Genomic DNA, 23,697 nt, shown 5'->3' with positions numbered 1-23,697 from the left:
ATATAAACTACTTCATACTTCATAAGAGCAAAAGATTCATCAAGGGATCAACAACTCAAGACCCTATTCAAAAGAGGTCTTCAAAAAGCCCAAAGTCAAAAGTCAACCCGAAAGTCAAAGTCAAAGTCAAAGTCAAGGTCAACTCTCGGGAAAAGTCAACATGGGATCAAAAACATGAAAATCAAGCTAGGAGGCTCATCTACATCAAGACTACAAACAATCAAATGGTACAAATTTGCTTTAGTCTTGTTAAAGTGATTTGCATAGTACACTAGGATTTATAAGTTTAAAAGTTTGGCTCACTAACTTGTGCGACAAGTTATTTCACAAAAAATGATATTTAAATTTTCTAAATTGATTTTTAAGATCACATATCATTTAACTAAGAGAACGCAACTGGAATTTTTGAAATCGGATAAACGAGTAAAAAGTTATGCACGTTTTAGTTCAAAAAAATGAACCTTTTGCATCTGGAATTCCGGTTCCCATCCGGAATTCCGGTTATAACCGGAATTCCGGTTGTAACCAATCCGGAATTCCGGATCATGGCTGAAGTGGCCTCGAAAAATGTGCTAACGGCTATAAACGGCTAGTTTTCATTCCTACATTATATAAACTCGTTTTTCACTCAAAAATGGAGGTTGGTTGAGCTTCTATTCATCATATAACATCATTCTAAGTGTTCTAAACTAAAGAGTTATCATCTTTTCATAAACACACCAACCACACACACTTGAGCCAAACTTGTTCTTATCTTCTCTAGTGTGCTTGCAATTCTCTCTAGGATTTTACTTTGTTTTCCATCTTATTAGAGAGAGTTTGCTTTGTATTTCAAAATTACATATTCATTATATTGAGAGGTGAGGTTGGCACCGGTAGAAAAACAACTCGGTTGTAGGTGAGGTTGACACCGATTTTGTAAACAACCCGAGAAAAGTGAGATTGGCACTTCAACAATCCGGCGAGGTTGATAGTCCTTGGAAGAAAACTATTGTGAGAGGTTTGGGAAAAACCTTGGTGAAAAATTCCCCGGTTGTAAGGGTTAGTCAAGCCCGTTAACTTGGCTCGATATTGGAACTCAAAGCTAGGTCCATAGCTTTGAAGACCAAGGACGTAGGTGGCATAGTTCTACCGAACCTTGTAAAAATCGAGAGTTTGCATTTTCTAATCCTTAAACTCTTTACTTTACAAGTTTGATTATTTGTCATAATATATTGCTTGCCATATTACTTGCTTTTATTTGATTAAGTGGCTAATTGCTTAATTTTGTGTTAAAAGTTTTGATTTACCAAAATTAGTATAAATTTCCAATTCACCCCCCCTCTTGGAAACATATCTTGGGCTAACAGTGTTTATCGACGACATCCTAGTGTACTCTCAATCAGAAGAGGAGCATGAATTACATCTTCAAATGGTATTGCAACGGCTTCGGGAACACAAGCTTTATGCCAAGTTCAAGAAATGTGAATTTTGGCTATCTCAGGTGTCCTTCCTAGGGCACATTGTGAGCAAAGATGGGATCAAGGTGGATCCCGGGAAGATCGAATCCGTCAGGGATTGGCCGAGACCGAAGACAGTGACAGAGATCAGAAGCTTCTTGGGTTTAGCTGGGTACTACCGTAGGTTCGTGGAAGGGTTTTCAAAAATTTCAATGCCCCTAACCGAACTTACAAAGAAGAATCAGCAATTTATTTGGTCAGACAAGTGTGAAGCTAGTTTTCAGGAGCTGAAGCAAAGGTTGATTACCGCTCCAGTGCTAGCTTTGCCTTCAGACAGCGAGAAGTTTGTAGTTTATTGTGATGCATCCAAACAGGGTTTGGGGTGTGTGTTGATGCAAGCCGATCGGGTTATCGCTTATGCCTCCCATCAGTTAAAGGATTATGAACAGCGATACCCTACTCATGATCTAGAGTTGGCCGCAGTGGTTTTCGCATTGAAGATTTGGCGGCATTACCTTTACGGGGAAAGGTGTGAAATCTATACCGACCATAAAAGTCTCAAGTATTTCTTTACTCAGAAGGATTTGAATATGAGACAGAGACGTTGGTTGGAATTAGTGAAAGATTATGACTGCGAGATTCTTTATCACCCTGGGAAGGCCAATGTAGTGGCCGATGCCCTGAGCAGAAAGGGTCCCGGGCAAGTAGCTAGTATGGTTCAGATCTCACCTCAGCTAGCAGAGGATATGGTTAGATCCAACATTGAGTTTGTGGTAGGTCAGCTTCACAACTTAACGCTGCAACCTGATCTGTTGGAAAGAATAAAAGTTGCTCAGATGACGGATCCAGAGTTAGTGAAGATCAGAGATGAGGTGTTGGCTGGTCAAGCCAAGGACTTTTCAGTGTTAGACAGCGGGATGCTTCTGTATAAAGCTAGGGTTTGTGTTCCGAATAGTGTGGAACTCAGGAATGAGATATTTGAGGAGGCTCATTCTACCCCGTATTCTCTGCATCCCGGCACCACTAAGATGTACCAAGATCTTAAACCGTACTTCTGGTGGAACGGTATGAAGAAGAATTTGGTAGAATTTGTATCGAGATGCCTCACCTGTCAGCAGATTAAGGCTGAACATCAGAGACCAGCAGGGTTGTTGCAGCCTCTAACCCTACCAGAATGGAAGTGGGAAGATATCACGATGGATTTTGTGGTCGGGTTACCTAGGACCACGGGTTTGTTTGATTCCATCTGGGTAGTGGTGGATTGATTCACGAAATCTGCTCATTTTCTGCCGGTTAGAACAACATTTACAGTGGATCAGTTGGCAGAGTTGTATGTCAAAGAGATAGTAAGACTTCACGGGGTACCGAAGTCTATAGTTTCGGATAGGGATCCGAAGTTCACCTCCAAATTTTGGCAGAGTTTGCAGCGAGCAATGGGTACAAAGCTGAAATTTAGTACAACATTTCATCCTCAGACAGATGGTCAGTCCGAAAGGACAATTCAGATATTGGAGGACATGTTGCGAGCCTGTGTTATGGATTTTGAAGGCTCATGGAATAAATATCTACCGTTGATAGAATTTTCTTACAACAACAGTTATCAGAGTACGATAGGGATGGCTCCCTATGAAATGTTATACGGTAGAAAGTGTAGATCTCCCATTCACTGGGATGAGACAGGGGAGAGGAAATACCTAGGTCCAGAGTCAGTACAGCGGACCAATGAGGCAATAGAGAAGATAAAAGCTAGAATGCATGCCTCACAAAGTAGACAGAAGAGTTACGCAGATCCGAAACGCAGAGATGTTGAGTTCCAAGTAGGGGACCATGTGTTTTTACGAGTATCTCCGATGAAGGGGATCAAACGTTTCGGGAAAAGAGGCAAGTTATGCCCTAGATTTACAGGACCTTTCGAGATTCTCGAGAAGATAGGTCAAGTGGCATACCGGTTAGCATTGCCTCCAGCTTTATCAGCAGTTCACAACGAATTCCATGTCTCGATGTTGAGAAAATACGTTTCAGATCCCTCTCATATACTCAGTTATGAGAGCCTAGAACTGCAGCCAGACATGACTTATGAAGAACAGCCAGTGCAGATCCTAGATAGAAAGGATAAAGTCCTTCGGAATAAGACCATAGCATTGGTCAAAGTTCTCTGGAGAAACAACAAGGTGGAGGAAGCCACCTGGGAGCTAGAGTCAGATATGAGAGCTCAATACCCAGAGTTATTCAGGTTCGATTTCGGGGACGAAATCCTTTTAAGGGGGGAATAGTTGTAAAGACCGCTTAGTCTAATTTGGAAATTAGCAGTTAATCACGTTTAATTATGAAATTATTTATACCTATTTAAATAATTATTTATACTGTTATTATTGAATTCAGAGATGCATTTTTATGTCATGTAGTAGTTTTCATAATTTTGCATTCCGGTGCCCGGTATTTTGGAACTCGGTGTTTGGCTCAGTAAAATCACAACTTAGTATGTTAGTAGTTTGGGACGGTTTATTAGACGTTGGGAATGTCGGGAATGGCCGGGCATTTAGAATTTCCCAAAAATACCCCTTTAGTGTTATTTATGTTATTTTAGTGTGGAGGGGCAAATTGGTCCTTTTGCCCCAATGATATTTTGTCCTTTAGTGGACTTAGTAAATGAATTTTATGTGTTTATTTTAATTATTTGTTAGCTGAAAAGAATCCCTTATTTTATTTCATTTTACTATTCAAAGCTTCATATTTTCAACACTTAGAAAAAAAAATAGGAAAAAATTTCAAAACACTCTCTCTTTTCCTCTCTCTCTCTCGGCTGGTTGCATGGGATTCTAGGGTTGAGTTTTCATTGATTTTCAAGCTAGCTTCAATCTAATTTGTGAACTCTTGTTGTGGTATGTTCTCTCTAGCTTTTGTCCCTTTGTTTTCTTGAAAAAAATAATGAAAAATAATGAGTTATGCATGGATTTTGATGATGTTGCTGCTGTTAATTGTTGTTGTTGTTTCCATGATTAAAATGTTGAGTTAAGTAGGTTTAATTAGGTTGAATTTCATGTTAGTTGTTCTTGCTCTAGTTGGATAGATTTTCTATGTAAAAAGCTTGAGTTTTCAAAGAAAAATTGAGGTTTTAGTGGCTGTAGTGTTTGCTTGAGTTAGGTTTTAGTTTCTGCAGTGTTTTTATGCTTGAATATGAGTTGGAATCATGATTTGGATGCATGTTAGTTGTTTTTAACCAAGTTTGAGTTTAGAACTCAAAGCTTGAGCTTTAATGGTGATTTTTGTTATTGTGCTTTCTGGGTGGATTAGATGCTTTAGAAATGTTCTAGGGGTTATATAGAACAGGTGTGGAAGTTTTGGTATGGTTTGGAGTTGATTTGAGCAACGTGTGAAATTTTGAATTTGCTGCCTGCGAGGAACCGGAATTCCGGTTGTACATCCGAAATTACGGATGGGGTTCTGAACCCTAGATTTCCTCGATTTTATGTTTTTGGGGGTATTGCCATGCTTTTTATCGATAGGGAAACTTTTAGTTCCTAGTTTAAGTCCCCGGGAAGTGATTTAGCGTGTCACTTATAGTGTTGTGATTTTTATGGTTTAGGAGCACATGTCCGCCGCGCGAGATAGTTCCGGTCGGGTTGGTAGCACACCCGAATTCGGAATCCGGGTAAGATTAGTATAACGGTATGCATATGTAGATTACATGTTTAGCGTGCATGTAGGAAGCACAGTTAGATTACATTAGTTCTGTATGTTGGCTTCGAACCATCCAACTGTGTCACGTCGGTACGACAGCCGGAGTATGACCAAGACGGAGTATGACCGGTTCGGCCGATCGAGTTGACACTTAGGTTGGTGGTTCCGTACTATTGACGTATCACGTCGGTACGAGCTGGAGTATGACCAAGGCCGAGTATGACCGGTTTGACCGATCAGTGATATCGTAACACGTCGGTACAGTGGAGTATGACCAGCAGCCGGAGTATGACCGGTTCGACCGATCAGGCTGTTACTTGTCAATAGTACCGTCCCTATGAACGTTCAGAACTCAGTACCGTGTTGGACACGGCAGTTAGGGGGACTCAGTATCATGTTGGACACGGTAGTTAGGGTTATGATCAGGGGTATGGGCGTCTGATCATGACCGGGATTTATGTATGAGTATTATTATGCTTTTCTTACTGAGTCTGTCGACTCACAGTGCTATGTTTATGTGTAGGTAAAGGCAAGGCTAGGGCTGATTGATGCATGTTAGTTGGAATCATGATTTGGATGCATGTTAGTTGTTTTTAACCAAGTTTGAGTTTAGAACTCAAAGCTTGAGCTTTAATGGTGATTTTTGTTATTGTGCTTTCTGGGTGGATTAGATGCTTTAGAAATGTTCTAGGGGTTATATAGAACAGGTGTGGAAGTTTTGGTATGGTTTGGAGTTGATTTGAGGAAAGTGTGAAATTTTGAATTTGCTGCCTGCGAGGAACCGAAATTCCGGTTGTACATCCGGAATTCCGGATTGGGTTCTGAACCCTAGATTTCCTCGATTTTATGTTTTTGGGGGTATTGCCATGCTTTTTATCGATAGGGAAACTTTTAGTTCCTAGTTTAAGTCCCCGGGAAGTGATTTAGCGTGTCACTTATAGTGTTGTGATTTTTATGGTTTAGGACCTGTAATCCGCCGCGCAGATAGTTCCAGTCAGGTTGACCGGCACACCTGAATTCGGAATCCAAGTAAGATTAGTATAACAGTATGCATATGTAGATTACATGTTTAGCGTGCATGTATGAAGCCTGTTAGATTACATTAGTTATGTATGTTGGCTTCGAACCATCCAACTGTGTCACGTCGGTACAGGCTGGAGTATGACCAGCAGCCGGAGTATGACCGGTTCGACCGATCAGGTTGACACTTAGGTTGGTGGTTCCGTACTATTGACGTATCACGTCGGTACAGGCTGGAGTATGACCAACAGCCGGAGTATGATCGGTTTGACCGATCAGGCTGATACTGTAACACGTCGGTACAGGCTGGAGTATGACCAGCAGCTGGAGTATGACAGGTTCGACCGATCAGGCTGTTACTTGTCAATAGTACCGTCCCTATGAACGTTCAGAACTCAGTACCGTGTTGGACACGACAGTTAGGGGGACTCAGTATCATGTTGGGCACGGCAGTTAGGGTTATGATCAGGGGTATGGGCGTCTGATCATGACCGGGATTTATGTATGAGTATTATTATGCTTTTCTTACTGAGTCTGTCGACTCACAGTGCTATGTTTATGTGTAGGTAAAGGCAAGGCTAGGGCTGATGGACCGTGAGCGAGCCGGTGAAGATTGTACATGTCGGGGCGGTTAGGCCTGGAGCGTACGATCCTCGGGACAGCAAGGCTATTTTTGTAACTAGTCGCTAGGCGACAATTATTTTGTATGAACAGTAAACTTTTGTAAATGATTTTGTAATCGGGATCCCGAGTCTTTTGTATAAATATTTTATAAGTTTAATTAAAAAGCAAAAATTTTAATTAATCACGTTTTCCATAAAGCTCGTTGATTAGCGACGAGCTGCACATCATGTTTAAAAATCACGTAATACGCCTATGCTAGTTAGGGTGTTACAAATATAACTTTAAGAAAATTTTAATCAGATTAAAAAATCTTGATATCAATATATAATAGTGATCATAATTACGATAGAAATGATCCATTTATCTTTTTGGTTTAGGTTAATAAATTATTATGTATTTCTTTTTTTTTTTAAAAAAAATTGTACTGTTTATTTATTAAAATATATTCTTTATTATATTATTTTTTGTTATTATCTTTTAGAATTATTAAGGGGAGGGAGAAAATACCAAAATACTAGCTTCTAATGCCTTTTGACATTATATCATGATTTTGTTTGAAAAATCATGTACGGCCTATGTGAATTTGTTTCTTAATCTTGCTTCTTTCAATCTTTAAAAATTTTATTAGTTTTTAATTTTATTTTTTTTAATTTAATTATCTTTAAGTTTACTAAAAAAATAAATAAGTAACCAACCAATAATTATACTTATAGTTGATAATAATTAACTTATTAGGAGCACATAAATATCATCCTATAACTTCATATATCATTATAAATTTGTAAGGTCTTTTTGTTGTGGCATTCATGAATATTTAATCTATAGGTAATTTAATAAAAGAGTTATAAGAAGACTAAGAGCACGTCTATAGTTGAACCTCATAATGCGAAACCAATGTTTTATACTAATTATACTCTTTTTTGGCTTATTAATTATTTAAATTATCTCAATATTTTAATTACCTACAATGTACATCATTGCACACAAAAGAAAAAAAAAAAAACTATTTATATACCTAAAACAGGAGTGTGCCATAAAATCTCATAAACAATATGTATAATGTTAATTTTTGTAAAAAAATTATTGTATTTATACATTATTTTTTATAACACATCCATTTTATTTTTGGGAAACTATAATATATGACTGAACAATTTTATTTAATCTGTCAAATATTATAATGTGGCAATTATTTAGTGTCGGTAATAGTTTAGAAATACGATTTTATTGGACAAATATTCAAGAGAGAAAAAAAATAACAACTATTACCATTATAATATAATTTAAGTTATACCAAAACTATAAAGTTCACCATGCATTTTTTTCTGAATACAAGTTCACCATGAATTTTAGTGGTAGTAAAATCACTTTTCTTTTTTTTTTTTAATAGAATAGTAAAATTACTTTAAATAATAAAAATAGGGGATTGTAGCCTCAAGCATAAAATATATATATATTTTAAAAAAATTAAGAAAAATATTAAAAAATATATAATTTTTTTTAAATATACGCGATTCTCAATTGTTATAAAAACAGCGCGAAGCACGGTAATATTTCCTAGTACTATTAGAATAGGGAAGTGTATGGTTAAGGTAGTTGAATAGGTGAGTGCATGTATGCTAATGTGCATGAGATTTCATTTTAAAATCAATCGGCAATGAGAGGAGTAGCACATTCATCTTATATATATTCTATTATCTTTCCACACATTAGCAATGTGGGACTCAACATCCCCCTCAAAATAGTAACTATTTTATTTGCTCATCATCTTAGAAAATTCGATCATAAGTGACTTTTTTTTGCTCACTATCGCTGATCACAAGTGGCTCTTTTGCTTTACTTTTTGGATATTAGTGGCCTTTTTTTTGGATCACTATCCCTGAATTACAAGTGGCATTTTTGACTTTCGCTCTTGGATCAATTATTTTTGAATTTTTAGTGGCTCTGTTTTTTTTGCTCTACTTAGATTGATTTTTTTTTCTTGGGTCAGATAGTCGTTAGAGGATTTTTTATTTTTTTTTTATTTTTGCTCTCATACCATGTTAGAAAACAGAAGTGTAATGTTAAGGTTGTAGAATAGGTGAGTGTATGGTAGGTGCATGAGATTTCATCTCAAAACCAATTGGCAATAGTAGGAGTAGTCCATTCACCTTATATATTATATTATCTTTCTACTAGGCCGGAACATAAAAACCGCTAAACCGTGGGAACCGCCTAACCCATTAGAATCCGCCCGCATGGAAACCGTCCATTAAAAAACCGCAAAAATTGGGTTGGGTTGAGTTTTAACCCGTTGATTGGCGGGCGGGTACGGGTTAGCCTAAAAGGAGCGGGTCCAACCCGTACCCGTTATTTATTATTATATATGTATATTTTAAAAATTTATTCCTAAGGCTGCCTAAAACAAAAACCAAAAAAAAAAAAAACCTAAAACTAATTGTCCCACTATGTGTGAAAATAAATAACTGCCTTATAGTTATTTAGATGGTGGCTTTAACTTGTGACTGTAAACCAAACCAAAGCTTCAATTTTGGTGATAATATAGTATACCACAGGTTGTATTGGTATGGGGGAAGGGAGGGAGATATTTTTTTGCTGAGTAAATTTACATATGTTGTTTAGGCAAAAAGTGGGGTCTATACTTGTGGCAATATACTTTGAAAGTTTTGATTTTTAAGCAACCCAAACCGCCCAAAAAAACCGCATAAAACCGCCCTCTAAAAAACCGCCCAACCCAAACTTTTATTGGGCAGGTATGGGTTGTGATTTTTAAAAACCGCCAAATAAAAAAACCGCCAAACCGCCCAAAAACCGTCCAACCCAACCCCTGTGCAGGCCTACTTTCTACACATTACCAATGTGAAATTATCAAACACAATTGATATTATTATTATTATTATTATTATTATTATTATTATTATTATTATTATTATTATTATTATTATTATTATCATTTCTCCTTCAATTTTTCACTTTATTTAGTATTTATTTTTTAACTTATTTAACTAAATATCTGCATTTTTTTTTGTTACAAATAACATTTTACATTACGAAAATTTCCAAACTTTTTAAACTAGATACAACATAGTCGTTCTTTGTGCGACTAATTTTATTTTTTAAATACCATATTAATTAATAAAAAGATACTATTAAATAATTAAATATGAAACTACTAATTGAAAAAATCATTCTAAAATATAATAATAATAGAATTATATTATCTAATTACTTGTTATTATTAATAATTTTATTTATTAAAAATAAAACTCCATCAAAAAATATTAAGAAGTTTAATATTTATACTTTTAATTATACATAATAAGAATTTTAAATTGGGTTGTTCATAAAAATTATTATTATAATATTAAATAAATAGGGTAGTTTAAAAAATTAGAGTATTCTCTATAATGAATTATTTTTATATCTCGATCATTGTATCTTACTCGTTATCATTATTGTATCTCACTCGGTCATCACTGTATCTCACTCGTTGTCATTGTCGTATCTCACTCCTAATCTCACTTATTATGATCGCCGTATCCTACTTGTAGTTTGCCACTATATTCAAAATTAAACTTGTCACTTATGTGTTTACTGAAATTAGTAGATTTCCCTTAATCTTGGTCACTTAATAATTCCTAATAATACATCATAAAATACAAGACTAACTCTAATCATAATATGAGTGGTGTCTCTCTTTATTTGAGCCTTCACTTATTTTCTTAATACCTATCTTTAGAAAATTGAGCTATAATTCAAAATACTTAACACATACATATTATTTGTTACGCTATATAATAGTATATATTTATGTTTTTCTAAGAAACTAATATAAAAATAGTTAGTCTTGACCTCATATTCAGCCAACCGACAGCGGAGTTGTATTTAATATTGATGCTTGCCACATGTTACACAGTAAGAATAGAAAAGTAAATAAGATACGAGATTTTATAGAGGTTTAACCCCTTTTATTAGCGGGTAATGACCTACTCTCCTTTTAGTTGTATTGATACTAGAGATAATACCACTTAGATCACAAAAGTAGTAGAATCTGTAGTGGCTCTCTGAAGATTACAATGTGAGAATAACAGTTAGTAAATCTCAAGTGATAGAGACAGGCTTATGCGTGAGAGAGAGAGAGAGAGAGAGAGAGAGAGAGAGAGAGAGAGAGAGAGAGAGAGAGAGAGAGAGAGAGAGAGAGAGAGAGAGAGAGAGAGAGAGTACCAATAGAAATAGCATTCTGAATTTCAGCACACTTAATGGAAACCTCATGATTATCAATACCCTTTTCTTGATCTTCTTCCATAAGCCTATCTTTATAGCCATTATGTTCATTACCAAAGGCAGTAGAGACTTTGACCTTTGACACCAAAAACCACTGAAGCAGAGCAAACCCAATTCCAACTAAGGCAGAAAGAGGTATCACAACCTGAGTCAGGCCTTCACTAAGCAAACCCATTTTCCCAAACAAGATTTTGGCCAAGAACAACTAACAGATTATATTATATACATACACAGACAGACAGAGAAGGTAGTTATATTATATACACAAGAAAGATATACTTAACACACATTAGTGTCAAAGACTAATTACTATTTATAACTAATAATAACTATTCTAATTCTTAGTGTCAAGTTTGTTATGAATAATTTTAATATTTTAATATTATTGATTTTGGTTGACTGCAATATTGTTTAACATTTGATGGATATATATGTTTATGTTTGAACTTTTGATCATTTTTTTTTTCAAAATTCAATTATATTAAAACATGAATAGTTTTTGTTATATGATATAAGAGTTATAACCCAACCCAACTCACAAAGAAAAAAAATGGATTGGGTTAGAAAAAATTGAGGATGTGAATGGGTTGAAAATGTCTAGATCGATGCCATTGGATTGGGTTATTAAATTACCTTCAATCTGGCCAACCCAACTCATGCTCAGCCTTACTAATAATGGGTCCAAAAAGACGAGTCAAAAGAACCGATGTGAGCCAAAAGTATCGCTAATTTAAAAAAGAGCGAAAAAAGTGCCGCTTGCTGTGAACGAGCCATCCAAAATTGGTGAGCAAAAAATAACTTCCATATTGAAAAGAAATGTTAGAGAGTCGCACGCACATTGATAATATGTGGAAAGATAATACCATATATAAGATGTTAGAATAATTTTTAGGGCTTTTTTTAGGTTTTAACCAAAAAAAATAACAATATTACAAAAATACTTTCAACGGGCCAAATGAACAAATATACAACCAAAATAAAAAAATTACAAAAATAACACTTACACACACCTTCAACTCAAAATCCATGCTTCCTGGGCAACTATCGTGCAACCATCGTGCAACTACGTAGCCACCCAACGCAACCGAAACGAAAATTCAATGAGAAAGAGAACCACCATTAATTCTGGCGACTTCACCTGAGAAGACGACCAGAATCAATCAAAACAGGAGCTGCTTCGAATTCATAAAAAAAGTGCAGAAAAACTACTACGAAACTAAAATTCAACTAGAAATCCAATTTAATTTGCATAAAACTAATGTCCTGACTTCAATTTTTAGATTTATGAAAGATAGATTTCAAAAAGTTGAACTGGAGTTTCCAAACAATCCAACTCAAGTATAATCCAAAAAAATTACATCAATACTATAGTAAAATATTTATCATGGTGTATTTTTGTTGTTTTCCAAATTTCTAATGGTGAATTTATTCATATTAAATCATTAAGAGACATGTAGATAGAGTTACGTACGTGGAAATACTGTTTTGATTTTTAATGTTTCACAACAGTTGCATTGCAGTTGCATTACAGTTGCCTAAAATTTTTGCTAACAGTTATTTCGTCTGATTGAAACCTTCCTCTGATGCAACCTTCAGCCAACCACCAGCAACCACTCAGAAACTTTCGTCTGATTGAAACCTTCGTCTGATGCAACCTTTGGCCAACCATCTAGCAACCACCCTGCAACCATCGTTTGATTCGTCTGATGCAACCACCGTGCAATCACGCAGCAAATCGTTTGATTGTGTAAGTTGTGATAGTGTAAGTGGTATTTTAGTAATTAAAATCACATAAAAGGTGTAAATGTTATCTTTACCTTATAGAGGTATTTTTGTAAATAAAATTTCAATTTATATTTTCTGTGTAATAATTCCTAAATTTTATGTAGTAACAAATTAAATATTTTATTTGATTTGATTTATAAAATATAGTTAATTATTTAATAATTAATTAAAATATTCTAATTATAATAAGATTTAATTACTAATTATTTCAGTTATCCAATTTTTTTATATATGTTCAATTAATTCTACACTTTATACACAATTTATACATATGTTTCATGTTTTTACCTAAAATATCTAACGTAAGATGCATGGACTACTCATTGCCAATTAATTTTAAAGATGGAATTTGATGCACCTTACCATACACTCACACGTTCAACTTAAATTATGGTGCTGCAATTTTAGTTGCATTTTTTTTATTTGGAACAAAGCAATCTACTTGAGGATTAATACCACAAATTTTTCCACATTTAATTTCTAAATTAATCCCAATATGTAAGAGAGAAAAAAGAAGTGCTAATTTTAGAGTTGAAGTATACTTACCATTCAAATTTATAGTATAGTTAATTTAGTAATAATCTGTTGGAAATTGCTGGTGCTATAATTTGTATCAGGACTATAAAACAAATGAAATCCAAAAGCAACAGTAATTCATTCTTCATTATTTCTTTCTAAAACAAAAACAATACTCCTGAAGATTACAAAAATGGATCTCCAACGAAACACGATTGATGCAATCATAGCTTTGCTAGTATTTTTGACGGTCTCAGTCTCCGTCAATTGTCTAACATTTGATGTGACCAAATATGGTGGAAAACCCAATTCTGATATTTCTCAGGTAATTAACCACACATATTTTCTTTATATATGTATAAAGAATGAGTTACAATATTTTTGAAACAAATACCTATAATGTATATGTTGTTTGTTTATATAATATTATTATTAATTAGGCTCTAGCAGTTGCTTGGAAAGATGCTTGTGCGGCACCAAGTTCAGCTAAGATAGTAATTCCAAAAGGTTTATACAAATTAAGAAAAGGATATTTCATGGGACCATGCAAGTCACCTATTGAGTTTGAGCTGGAAGGAACATTGCAGGCCCCATCCACAGCTAACGGCTTCCAAAAGGGCGATGGATGGGTTACTTTTGAGCGCATCAACAAGCTATCCGTGTACGGTAGCGGCACTTTCGACGGTCAAGGAAAAAATAGTTGGGGAACTCAGTGCGCCAGGACTAACTATTGCGGTCAACTCCCCGTTGTCAGTACTGCATTTCCTCTTTTTCTTTCATATTACACCTAAAAAATTGCATTAAAATACGATTCCTTAAAACTTTTACTATCTGTAATATTTTGGTCTATATTTTTTTTTGGTGCACATATAATTTGTTTGTATTATTGATTTGATTGTGTTATTGCAATGAAAACACACAGAATATTAGGTTGAACTATGTGACGAATTCGGTGATCAAGAGTGTGACATCCCTAAACAGCAAGCAATTCCACTATATAGTTTACGGAGGAGAGAATCTATCGTTTAAAAATGTTAAAATTATAGCACCCGAGGATAGTTGGACCACTGATGGAATCCACATTGGGCGTTCAACAAACATCACCGTCACCGACTCGATCATTAAAACAGGCGATGATTGCATCTCCATCGGGGATGGAACAAAGAAATTGACAATAACGAGAGTTACATGTGGACCTGGCCACGGAATTAGTGTTGGTAGTCTTGGAAGGTACAACAATGAACTCCCTGTACAAAGTATCTATGTCAGAGACTGTACATTCAAGGGTAGCACAAATGGAGTTAGGATCAAGACATGGCAAGGTTCTCAGGATAGTATTGCAACAGATATGCACTTTGAGAACCTCATGATGTACAATGTTCAGAACCCCATCATCATCGACCAAGAGTATTGCCCATGGAACACGTGCAACAATGTTAAGGAGGTAAATTTATATTCATTTAAATATTAAAAAAATTCAAATTTATCCCTAGCTAATATAAAAATATATACATATATTTTGATGAAATTATAATACAGAAGCCATCAAGAGTGAAGCTTAGCAAAGTGAGCTTCAAGAACATCAGGGGAACATCCGCGACTGCTGTTGGAGTGAAGCTTATTTGCGGGGGATATTCGTGCCAAAATGTGGAAATTAGTGGCATTGATCTAAAATACAATGGCAATGGGCCCACTAAGTCCGTTTGTAAGAATGTGAAGCCCATGGTCTCTGGCTACGTGAACCCAGCTGTTTGCAAACAGTAATTAGTACTACCCATGGCACGAATACAATTATTATACAAGTTGAAGTCATTTTTTCCTTGTTATATAGTATTCATGAATCATGCTAATTAACGGGCATGATTACTATCTTCATCTAAAGCTATATACACCTCTCTCTTTTAGTTAGCTTTCTGTTTTGCTTTACCATACTATTTGACGTATGGTTACTGGTTAGATGATCATTAAGTCATTTGTATGATTTTTGGTGCCCGCGGATGCAGAGTTTCGTCGCGGCTAGAGAAATAAGATAATCAGCAATTTGTTTTGTTTTGTTTTAGTTTTTTTGGTGTTTTTTTTTTCAATTATAAAATAACTAGGAACTATTCCGCAAAGCGCGGTCCTTAATATTCATTGTAATAATTTTTTTTAGTGGCAAAATTTTTGTAATGAGTGTTATAATATAAAATATGACATAGAATTGTCAATTAACTTATTTTTTATCTGTTGATTTCGTTTTAGATGTAACACTCATAAAATAGTAAAAGTACATTGAAAGACAAACAGAATGTAAAATCACCTCCTCAAGTTGTTTTATATACTATAGTTTTATATATCTTTATTTAAAATTAAAATTAATTACTTTAAAATATGGGTAAATACCATTTTAGATCATGTGTTTTGCAAAAGTTACTAATTAGACCCTCTCTTTTGTTAAATGGGAAAATTGACCCTCTATTTTGTTAAATGGTAAAAGTAGGATCTTGAGCTCCATTTTCAATAATTTTATTTTTTTTAACATAATCAACTTTAAGACAATTTCTAACACGAACAGATAAAAAAATGTGACTAGTTTTGTTATAACATCTCTAGACTAGATTATTAATAAGTTTTATTTTGACAAAAAATCAGTTCAGGGTCTGATTTGTACAATTTTGAAAAATACAAGATCCATTTTGTTATTTAACAAAATAAAAAGTCCAATTAATAACTTTTACAAAACACAAGCTCCAAAATGGTTTTTACCCTTAAAATATCATTTATTTTTTAAATTGAATACTTTTTTTTTTTGGAGTAAATTGTATAATATATAATTTAAATATATTTAAAATTTAAATATATTTCAAAAATATATATACAAAAATATTATAATATATATATATATTTATATATAATGATAGTTCCAAAAATTAATGGTACATTGTAAATTTAGTAGCTCGCTATTGTACAAATTTTTTATCGAAGTGTGAGATTGTGAAGCACAAGATCGAACACATGGGAATAACATGAAATTGAAGAAAAACTTATTTAATTTAAGGTGTGTTTGGTAACGCTTTAAATAGATCAATATAGAACCTCGATTTGAAGGGACTTGTTAAGAACCTGAAAGATGCTGAAATGACTACCCTACCCATAGACCAAATCCTGAGATTATAGGTTCTCTGATGAAGAAGATCCTACTGAGAAGGAGAACGATGAAATTTAAATAGCTGATAAGATGGTGTAATATTTTGGCCAAAGGAAATTAACCTGAGCCATTAAATTGTATTTTAAAAAAAATATTATTAGCAGTAAAAATTAAACACCCTGATGTAATCGTTCCCCTCCAGCCAAAAGAGATCTGTAGAGGCAATAATAAATTACCTCTGGGAAAATAAAGTTTATAACAATAAATGCAAAGGTATAATTAGAAATAGGTAGAAGATTAAAGATCTGAGTTTAAAGGTTATAGAAATAGAAAGGGTGGAGCTGGTAGTGGAACCAGAGCACAGAAGGGAGACACCCCTAGTAATCTTCCAGAGCAATCTCGCTGAGTCATTACATAAGAATCAGATAGTACTAAAAGTTGAGCAACATTTACATCTTGTTGATTGTGTTGTCTTAATGCTAAAATTGGAATAATATCTCTAAGAAAATGTAAAATGGATATTTCGAAAAAGTAAGAATTAAGGATATCACGGTCTCTAGAAACAAGAAAAATCATAGTAATAAAACATTATGCTACGATAAACTGCTTATAAAATGTTAGAGTTTGGGAGTAGCTTATTCATCTTATATATCACAATTTATTTCCATACATGAGCAATGTGTGACTAACTCAAATACACCTTCCTCACGTTTGGTCTTGGAAAGTGTTGGTACAACGAACGACCATTAAGAGACCACAGGGCCGAACGTGACAGTTTACGTTGGTAAATTTGGCTTTTTGGACCGGTGGAACTTTGGCCTCACAATGGATTACAAGCGGCTTTGATACCATGTTAGAATTCAGGATAAGATGAATGAGGTTTCATCTCAAAACCAATTGATAATGGAAGAAGTAGTCCATTCATCTTATATATATATATATATATCACAATTTATTCCCACACATGAGCAATTTGGGACTAACTCTAATATAAAATAACTACTACACATAAATATTGTGTTGTACTCATCATTTATTCACACATAAATTAAATTATACATCAATGTATAACAATTAAAAAACTAATTTTAGAAAAGATGTAGTGACACAAGAATACATATGTAGTAATATTTTTGTTACATATTTCTTTCTAGTATATAGTTTTCTTTGATTCGTTATAAATTCATGGTAATAGTTTTCTATTAATCTATATAATAATACAAGAATCGAGTTACTTAAAGAAAAACATATTTCATTCATTGTAGCTCATTAAATTAGAAGAAAATTAGTGTCCTAAGCATCAAAGAAGATGGCTCTAAGTCTTATGTTATTTTGTATTTAAAAGTTACGATATAGTATACTAAATTTATTTAATAAAGAATTATTAATATGTTAATACAAAAATTTAAAAAGTTATCAAATATTATCTTAAACATAATAAAATTAGTTATATTATGAAAATTATTATATATATATATTAATTTTAAAAGTGACTGATCAAAACAAACAACTAAATGTATGAGAAAAAACTATCTTCAACTAATTTTTTTAAATAAAAAGTAATTATAATTTATTGATATATTATTTACATCAAAAGTAACTAAAAGGTTATTTTTTTAAAAAAAAAATTCAAAACACTGAAATTTCTAGAAGCGAGATTTTTCAATTTTATTTTTATTTTCAGAGATCAATGATTTCGGATTTTGGTATTTATGCTGATGTGGAGCATCGATATTTGTACAAATAATTTTCTTAAAAGTATTTTTACAAATAAAATCAAGATATAATATTGAAAAGACACAAAATTTATAAGCATCGATAATACAATTTTCTAATTATATTCACTAATCACTACACAGAATAACATCAAATGCAAGAGTCGACGATAAAGCATAATTTTATCGTTACAACATTTACATCTTGTTGATTGTGTTGTCTTCATGGTAATATTGAAATAATATCTCTAAGAAAATGTATAATGGACATTTCGAAAAGGTAATATTAGAGATATCACGGTCTTTAGAAAAAAGTAAAATCATAGTAATAAAAAATTAACATACGATATACACTGCTTATAAAACAACTACTACATATAAATATTGTGTTGTACTCATTTATTCACACATAAATTAAATAATATATGGATGTATAACAATTAAAAAACTAATTTTAGAAAAGAATGGGTAGTGACACAAGAATACATATATTTAGTAGTATTTTTGTTATATATTGTTCTTTCTAGTATATAGTTTTCTTTGATTAGTTACAAATTCACGGCAATAGTTTTCTATTAATCTGTATAAATATCCATGAATCAAGTTACTTAAAGAAAAACATAGTTTATTCATTCTAGCTCATTAAATTAAAGAAAACTAGTGTCCTAAGCATAAGAGAAGATGGCTCTAAAATTTAATCTAACAATAACACTTTGTTCATTGTTATTAGGCATTACTTTTGCTGTGAATCCTTCCATTTTTGATGTAAGGGCACGACCTAATACTGATATTGGTGAAGTAAGTATTACATATATTTATATATATATATATATATGTGTGTGTAAATGACATACATATATATACACATAAATTTTTCACATTATTCATTGCTTAATATATTTGCCTTTGTCATTGATTATGTTGAGTAACAATATAGTCTCAAATTATAATTTCGTATTGCACCATATCAATATGAATGTGAAAGTTAATTTCAATAATTTTGATTCTCACATATTTATACATACATATGTATATAGGCTCTCTCCAATGCTTGGAAACAAGCATGTGCATCTCCCACCCAATCTGAATTACGAATTCCAAAAGGCACATTCAAGTTAAAACGAGCGACATTAAACGGACCATGTAAGGCTCCAATTAAGATTAATCTCCAAGGCACGTTGCAAGCTCCAAGTGACCCCGCTGGTTTCAAAGATGGAGATGGATGGGTTACTTTTGAACGTATTGACAAACTAACTTTAATGGGTGGTGGTAGTTTTGATGGGCAAGGCAAAGGAGTGTGGGGCAAGCATTGCTCCCAAGGACAATATTGCAGTAAACTTCCCATTGTAAGCTCTTACTTAAATCGTTTATGTATAACTAGTTTTTTAAAACAATCATGTCAGTTTGTTTAACTGTATTTATTTATGTGTATACATGAACAGAATGTGAGATTCGACTATGTCACTAATTCGATAATTCAAGATGTAATATCACGTGATAGCAAACAATTTCATATCAATGTATTGGGTGGCCAAAACATTACATTTTCACGTGTTCGAGTAGATGCTCCAGAAGATAGTGCTAATACTGATGGAATTCATATTGGACGTTCAAATGGAGTAAACATCATTGACTCAATTATTCAAACAGGGGATGATTGTGTTTCTTTAGGAGATGGTAGTAAACAAATAACTGTTAGAAATGTTACTTGTGGACCAGGACATGGTTTTAGCATTGGAAGTTTGGGAAAATATAAAGATGAAAAACCTGTCGAAGGAGTCCTTTTCAAGGGTTGTACAATGAAAAATACAATGAATGGTGTTAGAATCAAAACATGGCCCGATTCTACAGATGGTTTGGCATCAAACATGCATTTTGAGGATATTAACATGGAAAATGTTGGCAATCCAATCCTCATAGATCAAGAGTATTGTCCATGGAACAATTGCAACAAAAAGGTGTGTTTGTTAAATACAATCTTTTCAAAAATTTCTTATCTAAGACACACATAATCATTACTAATTAAGCAACTTATCCCATTATTTATAATTTCCAGGTTCCGTCAAAAATTAAGCTCAGTAATGTTAGCTTCAAGAATATTCATGGTACTACTACATCATCAATTGCGATAAACTTAATTTGTAGCAGTGGATATCCATGTCAAAATGTGGCAGTTGAGAACATCGATCTAAAATATAATGGACCAGAAGGTCGTATTACGTCTCAATGCAAAAATGTGAAGCCAAAGACAATCGGCAAACAAAATCCTCCTCCATGCATTGCAATATGATTTCATTGTTACTACATATCTTTTTTTGACTAAAAAATTATGTATGGCTTTATTATGTAAGTCTTGGGAATTATATAAGTATATATGATACTATTAACAATGTGCTCAATAAATTTCATAATATAATCATATTTTCATGAAAAAAAAAATTCCAAGTCTTGTTTCTAAATTACCATTGATCACAATACCCCAAAATACGAAGTCTTTCTGCATTATTAGTCCAATTGATTAAAATTTTATATGAATTAAATGCTATATATTAATTTTATAATAGTGCTAGATATTATTCAAGCATTAAGATATGTTACGTATTTTATTTAGCATATTAAGTTTTATAAAATTTAACAAAACTATTCATAAAATAAAACGTAAGTATTTTTGTGATTTGACATAAAAAAGCCTGAGATCGGAACTAATGCTCATATTTAGAACGATTTTTAATAATGTTTGGACGACCACAGTAGGAGCACTTATCTCAGTGATTGTCTATTGTGTTAATAATAAAATTACTATTCTGTGGATTGGAGTAAGGAAGTTTGGGGAAAGTTTAATATCCCAAAATGTAGCTTTATTCTGTGGATTGCTATCCAGGGTAGGCTAAGAACAAGAGAGAGATTGCATAGATTTGGTATTATCAATGATTCGGGTTGTGTGCTTTGCAATGCTCAGGAAGAAACATGTGATCATCTTTTTTTCTCTTGTTCGTTCTCACAACATTGCTTGCAGATGATTAAGGATTGGTTGGGATGGAAAGTTTCTACCCAATCCTTATCAAGACTCTTGAGATGGATTGAAAGAAGCAAATACAGCAAGTTCAAGAAGAACACCCTTTCGGCTGTAGTGGCAAGCCTAGTGTACCTTATATGGAGAGCTAGGAATGATAAGATATGGAATGGGAAAGATGAGGATGTAAATAGAGTATGTTGTACAGTCAAAGAAATGGTAAAGCATAGAATATATAGCACATGGCCGAAACAGGTTGAGACAAAAGACTTGGAATGGTTTAGAAATTTATAGATGTAATAGAAAGTGTTTGGAAAATAGATATACAAATGTACAAATCAGGTGTTTTCTAGATGAGGTCCCTTTAATCGGGATGCTCTTTGATTGTAAATATGGTTTATTGGAGTAATGAAATTAAAGCTGATTCATCAAAAAAAAAGAAAAATAAAAATAAAATAAAATTACTATTAGGTAGAACCCAATACCTAATGTCACCGTGAAAATATAATTTTATATAATTAGGGAGTAGCCACGATTTTAATATATGAATTATATATATTAATTAAAATTCTTCTTAATGGACATAACTTATAATTAATTATATCAGTGTAATAATTTTACCCCACAGAAATTTTATTATATTTATATAATTATTTAGGATAATATGTTAAAATAAATTCTCTTAATTTGCCCCACAAGGAGTTATGAAGATTTAATTTAATAGTGTTATTATAAATCTAATTAAGACAGATAATAAACCTTCACTTTTCCTAAACTATTTGTTTAATTAAATCTATCATAAGGTTTACCAAATTTTATAAAATTTAAAATTTAGCCACATGCAATTTTAAATTTAGTAAAATTTTCATCTTCAGCTTATACTTTAGTGTTTAGGGAACTATTATATAATTTTCAATAATTTGGGAGTAGCCGGCATCTTTAATTATATAAAATTATATATATTAAGTGGATTAGGATCACATAATAGACATGTTTTATAATTACTTATGTGGATATAATAATTGTACCCTACAAGGATTTCATTATATGTTTATATAATTAATATGTTAAATTAAATTCTTTTAATTTATCGAACATGAAATTATGTAGATTTAATTTAATAGTTTATTAGAATTATAAAATTTTAAATCATTTATAAAATAATTAAATGCTTCACATATTTCATTAAAATAGAAATATTAAACTTTAAGTTTTTTCAAAAATTGTTCAAATCTATCATAATCTACATCTAAATCTAATCTTATTAATTAAAAATAATGTAGCCCACATGCAAATTTTATTTAATAAGATTTCATATTTAAGCATGTTTATACATTGTTAAACACATAATTCATTTAAACAACAAAACTATATATTAATAATTATGTGATTTTATTACATCACTAATCATAAATTTTTACAGAGCTAGTAGCTAGAAAGTTCTAAAATTTATTCTGATAAAATTTATTCTGATAACTTCATCTAGAATATATATTTTTTTTACTGTATAAATAAGAAAACACAATCACACATCATTATCACCAATAAATATTCAATTTATTTTATATGAATTCATTCTAATAGAGTGAATTCTTTTAGATTGTTATTTCACATTCATAATTTCTTGCAAGGTTTACAAATTAATAGACCTAAGGAATAAGTTAGTAACTGTGAGCAAATCTTATCCACAGACAAGATGAGTTTTCACATTTAGAAATTTAAGGAACAAGTAACATAGTAGTAACTTTGTTTTAAAATTATCAAAGACCTTTATGTTCCATGTTTCGTTAGAAACTTAAATTAAAAATATATTTAAAAGTCTTTACTACATTAATTTATAAAATAGTGTCACTCATAAGGATATGCAAGTTCAATCTGACAATAAGAAATGTGTCATTAATAAGAATTTATCTATATTATGGTACTGTATATCTTATCTCCATAAAGAGAATAAATATTAGTAAATAGCGGGTTACTTCATTACTCTCGATTTACTAAATTTATTTAAAACTTGTGTGAATTTCATTAAGAAAATACATTCTAACAAGTCAAAATCGATGAATATAAAATTTTTATCATATTAAAAATTATACAAGTTAATTAAAACTTATAGATATGGACTCATATTTTACAAAATTTATTATCCCATTTATAAATGATCACTCGCATAAATTATGTCTCAACAAAAATGAAAGATTTATATGTTGTAGTGACATTTAAATCTTAAGTAGAGAAATAATACAATTTATATATTAAGATAGTGAGATCAAATATCGCTGGAGAATATTACATTAAGATTCGTGAGGATGGATCAACTTATTTTCTATTTGCAATGTTTCTTAAAACGCAAGGGTTTATTGCCTAATACATATGTCTGGTACACCAAAACAATAGTGTGTAACAGGTTTACGAAACTAAGCATTGTTAGATATGGGGTGGAGTCTACATAGCAAACTCAAAATTTTCTTAAATCGTTGTTGGTTGATAATCTTC

At 32.4% G+C, this 23,697-nt stretch overlaps 2 protein-coding genes across 2 annotated transcripts; both read left to right on the top strand.

The window, feature by feature from the left end:
- Positions 1-13,348: 13,348 nt before the first annotated feature.
- On the top strand, positions 13,349-15,564 carry LOC115700129 (exopolygalacturonase-like). Its single transcript, XM_030627691.2, has 4 exons — positions 13,349-13,674; positions 13,790-14,098; positions 14,272-14,793; positions 14,889-15,564. Exons 1-4 carry the CDS (start codon positions 13,543-13,545, stop codon positions 15,111-15,113), a joined length of 1,188 nt encoding a protein of 395 aa, XP_030483551.2. The 5' UTR covers positions 13,349-13,542; the 3' UTR covers positions 15,114-15,564.
- Positions 15,565-18,655: 3,091 nt separating this feature from the next.
- On the top strand, positions 18,656-20,481 carry LOC115700128 (polygalacturonase-like). Its single transcript, XM_061103334.1, has 5 exons — positions 18,656-18,659; positions 18,922-18,989; positions 19,229-19,537; positions 19,634-20,149; positions 20,248-20,481. Exons 1-5 carry the CDS (start codon positions 18,656-18,658, stop codon positions 20,479-20,481), a joined length of 1,131 nt encoding a protein of 376 aa, XP_060959317.1.
- Positions 20,482-23,697: the final 3,216 nt, after the last annotated feature.

The sequence above is a fragment of the Cannabis sativa genome, chromosome 8 (genome assembly GCF_029168945.1).
Source record: "Cannabis sativa cultivar Pink pepper isolate KNU-18-1 chromosome 8, ASM2916894v1, whole genome shotgun sequence".
Lineage (NCBI taxonomy): Eukaryota > Viridiplantae > Streptophyta > Magnoliopsida > Rosales > Cannabaceae > Cannabis > Cannabis sativa.
Note: the sequence above shows the minus strand (reverse complement) of the source record. Positions and strands in the feature narration are given on the sequence as shown.

Bases quoted from the DNA above. Each gene is read 5' to 3' on its own strand.
- LOC115700129 (XM_030627691.2), top strand. From the start codon at position 13,543: ATGGATCTCCAACGAAACACGATTGATGCAATCATAGCTTTGCTAGTA. The intron at 13,675-13,789 runs GTAATTAACCAC...ATTATTAATTAG, and splicing joins CCAATTCTGATATTTCTCAG to GCTCTAGCAGTTGCTTGGAA. The intron at 14,099-14,271 runs GTCAGTACTGCA...GAAAACACACAG, and splicing joins ATTGCGGTCAACTCCCCGTT to AATATTAGGTTGAACTATGT.
- LOC115700128 (XM_061103334.1), top strand. The intron at 18,990-19,228 runs GTAAGTATTACA...ATATGTATATAG, and splicing joins CTAATACTGATATTGGTGAA to GCTCTCTCCAATGCTTGGAA. The intron at 20,150-20,247 runs GTGTGTTTGTTA...TATAATTTCCAG, and splicing joins GGAACAATTGCAACAAAAAG to GTTCCGTCAAAAATTAAGCT.